General features: G+C 47.5%; 1 protein-coding gene across 2 annotated transcripts in view; it reads right to left on the bottom strand.

Annotated features, from left to right (window-relative positions):
- LOC140326683 (probable E3 ubiquitin-protein ligase HERC6) overlaps window positions 1–8,943 on the bottom strand; it is a 30,289-nt gene extending 21,346 nt beyond the window's left edge. The window contains exons 1-3 of one of the 2 annotated variants that reach the window (XM_072405512.1): window positions 8,648–8,942; window positions 380–539; window positions 28–104 (exon numbers count right to left, since the gene is read on the bottom strand). In XM_072405512.1, the coding sequence (XP_072261613.1) occupies window positions 28–104; window positions 380–539; window positions 8,648–8,873 (463 nt within the window). In that variant the 5' untranslated portion in view covers window positions 8,874–8,942. Of the gene's footprint in view, window positions 1–27; window positions 105–379; window positions 540–8,647 lie in introns of both variants that reach the window. The other variant, XM_072405513.1, reaches the window with a different exon arrangement.
- Between the last annotated feature and the right edge of the window lie 2,290 nt (window positions 8,944–11,233).

Raw genomic sequence — 11,233 nt, forward strand, 5'->3', positions numbered from 1 at the left:
TATTATTATTTATATATATAAAATTACCTTCTGATAGAGCAACCGTATGGTAATGTCCACAAGCTACTTGTATGATTTTTATGTCAGAGAGCCCAGTGATCCTTCTGTAATGTCAAAAAAATAAAGCACATAGTAACTGGAGTGTGTTCTCTACAATTTAACTTCTAAGCGTGTTACAAGGTATGATGATACCTTACATACAGAATTCTCTGTACTTAAGGTGGCAAAATTAAGGATCATGATAAAATGCTGATTTGTAATGATACACAGGAAAAGTCATACAGAAATGTTATTGCACTCTAGACAGCTTGTATATTGAATAATGAAAGGATTTGCTTAATGACAATACAACTTATATATCTGCTGAAACCAATCTTACCTTGGGATAGGGCATTTTTGAGACAATTGCCCAGATCCAATCTCTCCATGCAATCCATTACCCCAAGTAAATATGTTTCCTTCACTACATATAGCTACTGAGTGGTTTAGCCCACAGCTAATGTTGGTAATAGTCTGTGCTTCCAGCGCATGGATTGGTTCTGTTAATAAAACAAAATGCACAACATTTAATGTAAACAATGAAAAATGATAGTTCTCATTTAGTTACAAAACATGGCAACCGTTTTAGATTTAGAAAATTAAAAACAAAAGTTTTAGCTTCCTGGCTCTGGTCTACCAGACCTCAATTTTGGGAAACTTTCTCCCAACAAACATGTTCCAACCAGCCCCGCTGCCTGAGCCACACCTGGCCCCTGGCTGCAACTCCCCCCGTCTCAAAGACCTGGTCCATTTTTTATAACCATTGGCCAGGTGCTTCAGATCCATCCTCAATTCCCGGCCTGGTAAGGAGATGCAGTACCAGGCCCATTCCTTCCAGGTCTGGATCCCAAATAAAGAGCTGCAATTCTTCAGTAACACAATTAAGCATGGCCCTATTGTATGTTTTTATTTGTCAGGATTGGGTTTGCCTCTGTGTGTGGCGGTAGCTCTACCCACTACAATATCTAAAATGCTGGATAACTTCCTGCCCCATTTCACAGTCAACCTGGATACCCTGTGTTGTGATGAATTCTGATATTCCTGCTTCTCTTTCTGTTTTCCTATTTGAGCCCTGCGCTGGATTCCCTCATTGCCAGAATATAGAAAGGCCCATAGCAAAATAAAAGCAGGGCCTTCATGACAGGAGTGTAGGGGGCTTCCCAGCGAAGGAGGGGGAGGTTAGAAAGGAAGGTGGAGAAAGAGTTAAAGATTTAAAAGATGCTTTGGGAGGAGCAGAAAGGGATAGGAAAGTGCCAAAGGGGGGTGGAGTAAGGATACAGATATAGGGAGGGGGCTGTCTCGGAAGTCATCACAGTTTTTACAAGAAAATTGATGAAGGAAGCCGGTAGGATTAATGGAGTCTTAACGCATTAATGAGTCAACTTAGGGATGCGGCGGCTTCACATGGTGAAGCCTGGCTGCAGGCTAGGGTTGCGGAAGCAGTGGGGGGTGCAGTGGGTGGTCCCTCACAAGTTAGATTAGAAGGGTTACGGCCTCAGAGGATTAGACCCCCAGTGCGCCTGAGTCCAGAACCCTTTAATAGAACTCAGCGCCATTATGGGAGCCCCTCCAGGGACCCTCCTGGCCGGGCTGCCAGGCGCAGATCTGCCCGGGGCAGTGCCCAGTCAGGGAGGAATCCCCCTCACAGGCGGAGTTCAGGTTGAGGGGCTGTGCCTGGCAGGGAGCGCAGCCCCCTGGTAGTAAGTGTGGAGACCTCAGCTGGGGAGGCCTTGCTAGGGCCAGGGACCTCCGGCGGAGTGAGGTCCTAGAGAGTAGCAAGCGGCGGGGGGGCTGTGGTCAACAGGGGACGCAGCCCCCGTTAGAGGACTGGTGCGGCCTTGTCAGGGGGTCAGCAGCTTCCAAGAAAGGGGCTGTGGCTGTCAGGGAGCGCAGCCCCTGTTCGCTTGGGTTGCCAGAGCGGCGATGGAGGGCCTTGCGTACTTCGGGGGCCCAGCGGGAGGTTGCGGCGGCCAGTCCGGGTGAGGACATGGCCTGGGAAGTCCCCTTACCTGGCAGGAAGGAGGTGCGAAGAAGACCCAATGGACGAGACGCTCGAGTCCGGTCCACGTGGTCGGAGGGAAAATGTAAGTGACACTAGGTGGAGCCGGGCCCCGTCATCGGGTTCTCCAGGAAGTGACGTAGGCCCGGAAACGCAGAGATCGGAGGGAGAGGTGTCCTCATGGGGTGAGGACGAAGAAGCGGGCCGGGTACCGGAGGCGGTGCGGGGCCCTGGACGTGAGGCCGCAGGACCCCTGGCAGCAGGGCGGCAAGGTAGGCTGTGTGGGGGTCCGCTGGAGGGGTGGGGGGTAAACTGTTCTGGGGTTGGGGAGGGACAGGGCAGCTATCACAAAGAAGGGGGATGGGGGGGTTCAGTGAGCACGGGTCATTGGTGGGGGGGTGCAGGAAATATTGTTTGGGCTGAGGGAGGTGGTCCACAGGTGAGCAGGGGAAGGAGGGGTGAGCCAAGGGGGGGCAGCGGAAGGAACGGACGGGGGAGACGGGGTTCGGCCACATAACAGTTTTGGGGGGGCAGTTAGCTTGGGGGGGACAGGGGGTCAGGTGGTGGGGCGAGCGGGATGGGAGGGTCAATGGATGGAAGTATATGTGTGCTTGGGAGTTCATTTTAAAGAAGAAGTGCGGGAAAAGATTCTAAGAGGAGAATACGTGGACATATTTTCATTACTGCCACTTGAACGTTTTAATCTGGAGAGAGGGTCTGGGAGAGACGGGCGGATGGATGAGAGTGAGCAAAGGAGGCACAGGCTAATTCCCTGCACTTTTCTTAATTTCTTAATTGGCTTCAGGCTTTTAGTATTTTTGCAGGTGTAATTAGCGAAAAACAGCCTGATCAATGTGCGGCGCTGTTCTGTTATTTGGATACGGTGTGGGAAGCATATAGGCAATATGGGGGGGCGTGTTGGTTACGCTATGATGAGCAGTTTCGCCAGAGAAAGGCGGTGAGGCTGTCATTAATCATAAAGACATAGGTTTGTGGATGAGGTTGATGGCGATGGGTCAGCAGATGGGTCGGCAGGGAGGTTTTCAGCCCTATCAGGGAGGGACTGGCGGACCCCAGGCTGGGGGGGCGCCGGTTTGGAGTAAGAAGAAATGGGTGTGCTGGCTGTATAACGAAGGGGGTTTCAAGTTTGGGGGAGGATGTCATTTTCGCCACGAATGTTCAGGCTGTGGGGGCAACCACGGGTTGGCAAGATGCTTCAAGCAGGGTTCTGGAAGGGGCGGGGAAGGGGTTGGAAAAGGGGGCGACACTGGTGAAGGTCGCAAGGATGCTCCCTTTTTAGATAAATATCCCAATAGGGTGGCAGCCAATGTCCTGAAGGAGGGGTTTTCAGTGGGCTTCCGGATACCCAGCATCATGGCAGGCTTGACAAGGGAGCCGCAGAATTTGAAATCGGCAATGAGATTTCCGGAAGTGGTAAAGGACAAATTGGCAAAAGAGGTGAGTTTGGGTAGGATGAGTGGCCCTTTTTCCTCCCCGCTGATGGAGGGTTTGGTTATTTCCCCGTTAGGTTTGGTCCCTAAAAAGGAGGCAGGGAAGTTCAGGATGATCCATCATTTATCGTTCCCACGGGGGGGTTCGGTGAATGATGGCATTGATCCGGAAGTGTGTGCAGTGGCGTACACTTCCTTTGACGTGGAGATCTAGTGGGTGAGGATGTATGGGCCCAGGGCCTTGTTGGCGAAAGCGGATATTGAGGCCGCTTTCAGGCTCTTGCCGGTTTACCCAGATTGCGTGTGGTTGTTGGGCTGTAAGTGGGAGGGGGAGTACATTGTTGATAGGTGCCTTCCCATGGGTTGTTCCATTTCTTGTGCTTTGTTCGAGCAGTTCAGTACTTTTCTGGAATGGGTGGTCCGATTTGTGGCGGAAATAGATTCAGTCATACATTACCTGGATGATTTCCTGTTGATAGGCTCGGTGTGCAGGGTATTGTTGGCCACCTTGCAACATGTGGCTGATCGGTTTGGGGTTCCATTTGCAGATGACAAAACGGAAGGGCCTGTTACGGCCTTGACCTTTTTGGGCATTGAGCTGAACACGGTTGCGATGGAGAGTAGGTTGCCTAAAGAAAAGTTAGAAGCGCTGAGGTTTGAGGTGAGGGCCGCTAGAGGGCGCAGGAAAATGCGGTTGCAGGAGGTGCAGTCATTGTTAGGAAAGCTGAACTTTGCATTTAGAGTGGTGCCTATGGGCAGGGTTTTTTGTCGTCGGTTAGCGGCCGCTACAGCTGGGGTTAAGGCACCAGGTCATTTTGTAAGGTTGAATGTGGGGGTGCGGGTGGACTTGGCGGCGTGGGATTTGTTTTTGGAGAAGTTTATTGGAAAAGCCTTGTGGTTGGAGGGTCCAATTAACAAGGTGGATTTGGAGTTATTTACAGATCCGGCAGGAGGGGGTTGGTTTTGGGGCCTACTTTGGGGGTAAATGGTGTGCAGGGGTTTGTACACAGGTTTGAGTAGAGGATGGTTTGGTGAAGAATTTGATAGTACTTGAGTTGCTTTCTATTGTGTTGGCGATGGAACTGTGGGGAAAGGAGTTGGCCAACAAAAAGGTTCGTTTTTATTGTGACAATTTGGGGGTGGTACAGGCCATCAACAGCTTTACGGTCTCCTTTGGGCCTGCAGTGAGGTTGCTGAGGCATTTGCTGAGGCACTGGTCTTTAGGTGTATGGAATATAATGTGTTTATCTTTGCTAGGCATATTCCTGGGGTTGCTAAAAGTGTGGCCGACGCCTTATCTCGTTTACAGTGGGACAGGTTTCGCGAGTTGGCCCTGGAGGCGGAGGACAGTGGCCCAGAGCATCTGTGGGAGATTGCGAGGGGATTATCGGAGGGTTAGTCCGAAGGTCGGTGAGTGAAAGGACGTGAAAGACGTACGAAGGGGTATGGAACGAGTGGCTTGCATGGGAGTCACAGTTGGGAGTGGAGGCCATGGAGCAGCCAATCCAGAGGTCGTGTGTCTGTTGGCTAAGAAATTTGCAGAAGGGGCATCGGTGATGGTGGTGAACAGATTGGTGGCGGGTTTGGCTTTTGGGTTCAAGTTTAGAAGGATGATGGAGGTTACTAAGGCTTTTATTGTGTGGCAAGCTCTTAAATGGTAAAGAAGAGGTAGGAGGGTACGGGACAGTAGGAGGCCATTATCTTTTGAGTTTTTGCGGGGTTTGGTGGGGAGTTTGGAGGCAATTTGTTTTGGGGGCTACGAGGTTTTGTTGTTTAGGGCTGCTTTTGTGACGGCTTTCTTTGGAGCTATGAGGGTTGGGGAGCTAGTGAGCCCGGCTAAGGATCGACCGGGGGGGGGATCTTGGTGGAGGATGTGGGTTCTCCATCCGGACAAGGTGAGTTTGAAGATTAGGAAGTCCAAAACTGATCAGTTAGGGAAAGGTTTTCGGGTTGATCTTTTTCCTTTGGTGGATTCGGCATTAGTGGAATTTTTGAAGTGTAGGCCTCAGGGATCGGGTCCCCTGTTGGTGCATGAGGATGGGACGTTTTTGTCTTGCTTTCAGTTTGTGGCAGTGTCCCGGCAGGGTTTGGGCAGGTTAGGAGTGCAGAAAAAGGAATATTCTTCACACTCTTTTTGGATCAGGGAGGCCACGGAGGCGGCTAGGTGGGGTGTAGGGAAGTCAGTGATCAAGAGAATTGGTCGTTGGGAGTCGAAGCGTTTAAAGGTGTATGTGAGGCCTCATTTGTTTTAAAGGTGAACAGGGGGCTTGCGGGTGGGGGAAGCACATTACGGTGAATTATGGGGTTGGCATGGTTTGTTTTGTAATCTCAGGTTTAGAACCAGGCTTGGTGTGGATCCTTGGACATTCTTATGTATGGTGGGGTGCCCGGAGAGCCGAGGTCAGGGTAGATGGCAGGCAGCTGGGGGTGCCCAGGGCTGAAGCCACGGTGCGGTGGAACGGGATTCCGGGAATGCTATGGAGTCGGGTGGTGCCGGAGGTCAGGAAGTTCGCAGCGCTGGATAAGCCACCCAACGTGTTAGTGGTGCATGCAGGAGTTAACGATTTGGGGAAAAGAGGCATTAGGGAGCTGATCAGGGATATAAGATTAGACTTTTTGCGGTTACAGGTGGAATTTCCAGGGATGTTGATAGTGTGGTCAGATATAATAGCAAGGACCACTTGGCAAGATGCGAGGTCGGTTGAGAGTGTCAACCGAGAAAGGATCTAGGTCAGTCAAGAGGTGGGTAGATTTTTGGCCAGGTATGGAGGTGTGGTGGTGCGGCACAGGGAGTTGGTGTACACTTGAACGCCATAGGTACGGACCTTTGGTTCTTGGGCCTGCAGGATGGGGGGCAGCGGGCCCTTTGTGTGTGGAGGGGCGCTCAAGGATGAGTGGTCACCCTTGGGCGCTGTGGCGGTTGGGGTCTGGGGGAAGGTAAGTGCCCTTTGGTAATTCGGTGGTGAAGGGAAATCCCGGGTGGTGGAGTGCCCCTTTAAGTTGGTGGGCCCCTGAGGCGAGTTTGAGCCTAGGGGCCATAACGGTGGTTATGATGGGTTGCAACCCATTGCAACTGGAGGCGGGCTTTACCTTCCAAGACCTGCAGCGTGGGTAAAGAACTCAACGAAGTAGACTAAGAGGATAGTCTAAAGTTTGGGGGGTGTTAATATTGTAAAATGTTTTTAAAAGTTTAATAAGTGGAGTTTTTTATAGTTATGTGGAGTTATTTATAGCTATATACAGTTGTAGGGTTAATATTAATGTTATATATGTTATTTATGGTATTTATGGTTAATTAATATTATTTATGGTTCATTTGTATTTATGGTTATTTATGCAAATGTTATGTTAAATTATTTGTGTATACAAATAAACGGCTGCTTGCTAGCAAATGTTAAGTCCAAAAGTGATATAAGGAAAGGGATAGGAAGGGGAGGTTGGCAAGCTAAGGTAAATTAGGAAAGGAGGTATGTATGGAGGGAGGGGTAGTTATCGGTGGTGGAAGTAATGAATGTAAAGGGGGGACGAAGAAGGGCACAGGATCCGCACTACCCTACCCTTGGGAGTTCCTTGCCATGCTACTGCAGTTGCATTGCTTTTCTGGATTTTTGTGTTTTGACCTTTAGATACGAAATAGACTACTCTTTATTGCTCTGTCTTTATCGTCATTTACCTGGATACTGACTTTGGCTCTCCCTGACCACATTCCTGTCTCACTCCTGCATATTTATATCTACATGTGTAGAACCTAACTTTTTTTATCATTGTGAACTCATTTGTTGCTGCAGCTTTTTGCCTTTAAGCTTGTTTCCAGATTGTGACAATATATTTACATGTTTATAGTGCTGAACTGTTAGTATGGTCGTATACATAGTGTAAGATTGTGTGTTTAGCTATTTTTTAAATAAGCAATTCAATTTCAAGCATACCACAAAAAGGTTCCTATATGCTCTGAAGTATATTGACACACAGCGGTTGCCAACTGGTGGTTGGAAAAATTTTAGTGGTCTGTGGCTCTGGTTGGTGTGCCCCTTAGCAGGGTCAGGAGAAGGACCCCGCTCAAGGGGGGATGCACCCGCCAGAGCTGCGGACCACGTCCCCCGTATGGATCGCAGACTCAGGGCGGTAGGTGGGTTGTGTCTCTGGACACAGACCTCAGGCTCGGACCTGCGATAGGAGAGTGGGCGGGTTCTGGCATCATGACCTCAGTCACGGGGGAAGTGTCTTACCCTTTGAGTGACACAGGGCTCCCCGCGCATGCAGTGGTCCGAAGGTCCGAAAAGGTTGGCGACCACTCCCCTGACATGGCCCTTCTATTCAGCAGATTGCATTCAGAGAGGCTCAGTATCATACAGTATGTGGGCATTAGCCAGGAAGGTCAGCTTGCAAATATGAGAAGTTCCACCTATCACGGCATTCTGATTCTTTCATAACTCCTCTGAAGCCCACCTAAGAGCAGAGAGCTCTTCACAGCACCCTGCCAGCTCCTTCCAGCAGCCATGATCTGCCTGCATTACATAACACAGGGACCCAGTTATGACATCACTGGGTCTAAAATAATGTAATGCAGACAGAAAAGGTTTTCTTTCTAAATTTTATTATCATGTTAATGTGTGTATGGGGAAGCAACTAGTAAAGGCAAAATGTAGGCAGAATAAACGTCAGCTTAAGAAAAGCTTGCCAGCCGCTTGGTCACTCACACTGCAGCATTGTCTCCAGATTGGACAGCGGGCGGCTGTGACCTATACTTACATACAATGTTTATCTGCAGATTCACAGGAAAATGAAAGTGAAACTTCAGTCCCTGCTACTAGGAAACGAAACTCCCTCACCTAACATGCGAATGTTCTGAGGAAGCAGACATCAACAAACATAAATCAAAGTCAGCATTCAGGAGAATATGACTATTGTTACATTATACACACACCAAAATCACTACAAAAAAAGTAAGCAAGCTGCTTTAAATTTCATTACCAACACAGGACAACTAATCTCTTAATTGATTCTTCTGAATAAGATGACTTATATCTGCTGCAGACAACATAAAATTACAGTAGGCATTCTGATACTGATTACTTTTTCATAAAAAAAAAAGGATTGATATATTTAAAAAAAAAATGTTTAATGAAATCAATGTCCTATGAATATTTTTCCTTACCCAGACTGCTCACAGGGGATTTTCTGCCCAGCTGCCCACAGAAGTTTTGACCACAAGACAGAACAGTGCCATCCTGTAAAAGAAATAAGGTGTGCATCTCACCACATACCACCTTCTGCACCCCTGAGTCTCCATCCAAGCAATCATTCACTGTACAGGGGATCTTTTCATTATCATGGCCAGCAAGACCCAGCTGGCCAAATCTGTTGTCACCCCAGCAATACATAGTGTAGGTACCAGCAGGGAAACTTGAGAAGTGCCAAGGAAGAAATGAAGGCTTGTCTGTGTGACTAGGTGCTGATAGAGGAGAGTTTCTATGACTCAGCTCCAGACTCCACCTCACTGGGCTGTGGGGAGAGAAAAAACAAAGGATGGAACACTGACATCATTCCACTAAATAAAATCAGCAATTAGTTGCCTGTACTTGTTTGCTTTTTTATTTGCATTTGCATATAATCTCCATATACAGTATGATCACTTATTTGCACTTTATTGAGCTTGAAGGTTTCAATCAAACAACTTGTAAATTCCCTGTGAGCTAATAAATTGTTGCCTGATTTGGTGACCACTCAGGACAGACACATGTTATCGCACTTTATGGAAGCTCTGAGTATGATATTCCAAATTTTGTGGGTCTGCATACAGTAGCATTTGCTTCAGAATAGGTTTTTCTTTCAGTTTAATCAATAGGTATGCAAAAACAGCTTGAAGCAGCCTAAGAGCCAGGAGCAGGTCTGGATCATCTCTAAAGTAGTGGTCGCCAACCTTTCCGACCTCATGGACCACTAAATTCAATGAACCTGGACCGTGCATGTGCGGGGAGCCGTGTGTCACTCAAAGAAACATCCCCCAGAGTAACATCAAAATGCCAGAACCCACCCACTCTCCCATCGCAGGCTCAGACCTGCTTGCTAAATTCCGGCAGGGACAGTAGCGCAGGGCTGTGGCCACTTTCAGCAGCAAGGAGATCAAGGAATTAGTTGTCTGCCCTCTGCTTAGCATCCCCCAGCATTTTCCGCTACCCTTTAGTCGTGCAGCCTGAGATGTACATTTCTCAGCATCCCCAGCACATACTATGAGGCTGCGCACCACTAAAAAGGGATTTTAGGAGCAGATCAGTCCTTGGCTTCATCCTGCCCTACTATTGACTGCTAGGACTTTATAGCCTCAGCTCACATAAACCAGTTGCCTGTTGTATTGTTAAGTATGGCTGACTTGCTGCTGCTGTGTTCTTCTTCCTATTCTAAAAGATCTTTGGCCATCTTGATTGGCTGTGCCGGGATGATGTAGCTTCTGCACAGGTGCGTTCATTCTTCCTGGCACACGCATGGAAGCCAGGATTGCCTGGTTTCTCTGGCCAGCAAATATGGTGCTGCACATGTGCAGCTTAGCTTTGACTTCAGAAACCCAGTGCGATTAGGCAGGTAAGACAGGGGTGCAAGAGAGACATCACCTGCGCTTTCTTCAATGTTGACCTGCTTGATCGCGAAAAACTGAAAATGTGGAATTTTAGTTCATTTTAAAGGACAAATGTGCTACAAGTACAGTTACCCTAAAAGCTTTCTCTAATCCCTGTACAGCTGAATACAGTATTCTGATCAAATCAAAACTTTGTAATAACTTTGATTTGTACACTGCTGCCAATCTAACACTGTAAAAATGTCTACAGGCAGAGCAGATGGATAAGTTTATTGTATTGCTTCTCACTGTCAACAAACATAAGGTATCCTTTACTAAATAGAATTACGAAATTTCTGTGGATGTCCAAGACCTGACTATACTATGTGGCTTGGGTGCATGGATTACAGGACTGGCAGAACGATATAATAAAATATTTTGTAAGATAAGATGCTTGTTATACAGTGGGTAAAGAAAAGAATAAAGAATCATCCTATTCAAATATTCACATTTTGTTGCTTTGCAATAGAAGGCACACCTAAAACATTGTTTTTCTAGCTGTTTTTTCTCAACCTTTCACATCCAAGTAAAAAGATAATAAAGCAACAGTTCAGAGAAGAAAACAAAGTTAAAACTAGAATTACTGAGATGGATAAATGAACCTTACCTTTTCCTATGTTTGTACTTTGTGGAACCATATTTTGCTTTATTTACAGCAGTCTCACTTCTACCAACTAAGCACATTGTGCAGGATTTTTCCACCTTTCTTACAGAACTGTTCAAAGCAAGTCATATTGGATGGCGACCATTGGTGGCAAAGTTCGGTCAAGACCTAGGACTTGATTTATTAGAGCTCTCCAAAACTGGAGAAGATAGACTGTCATGGGAGAACCTGGGTGATCCACCAACTTCTGCAGTCTTGGAGAGCTTTGATAAATTAGGGACCTAGGAATGGCCTTTTTTGCAACCCTCCTATACCAACCATGCTTTACCATCCAGTTTGGAGAGACAGCCTGATCTAGGGAGGGGGGTCTGGTAGTGCCAAACACTTTTTACTTCATTTTATAGAATTTACTGTGGTCCTTGGATATTGCAAAAACCTTTTGAAATTTTTAGTATTCATATCCTGACTTGTACCTGTGCACAGCTTTATTCTTGAGATTTTCTAACAGTGCCTTGCCACCCACA

This window comes from Pyxicephalus adspersus, chromosome 3 (genome assembly GCF_032062135.1).
Source record: "Pyxicephalus adspersus chromosome 3, UCB_Pads_2.0, whole genome shotgun sequence".
Taxonomy (NCBI): domain Eukaryota; kingdom Metazoa; phylum Chordata; class Amphibia; order Anura; family Pyxicephalidae; genus Pyxicephalus; species Pyxicephalus adspersus.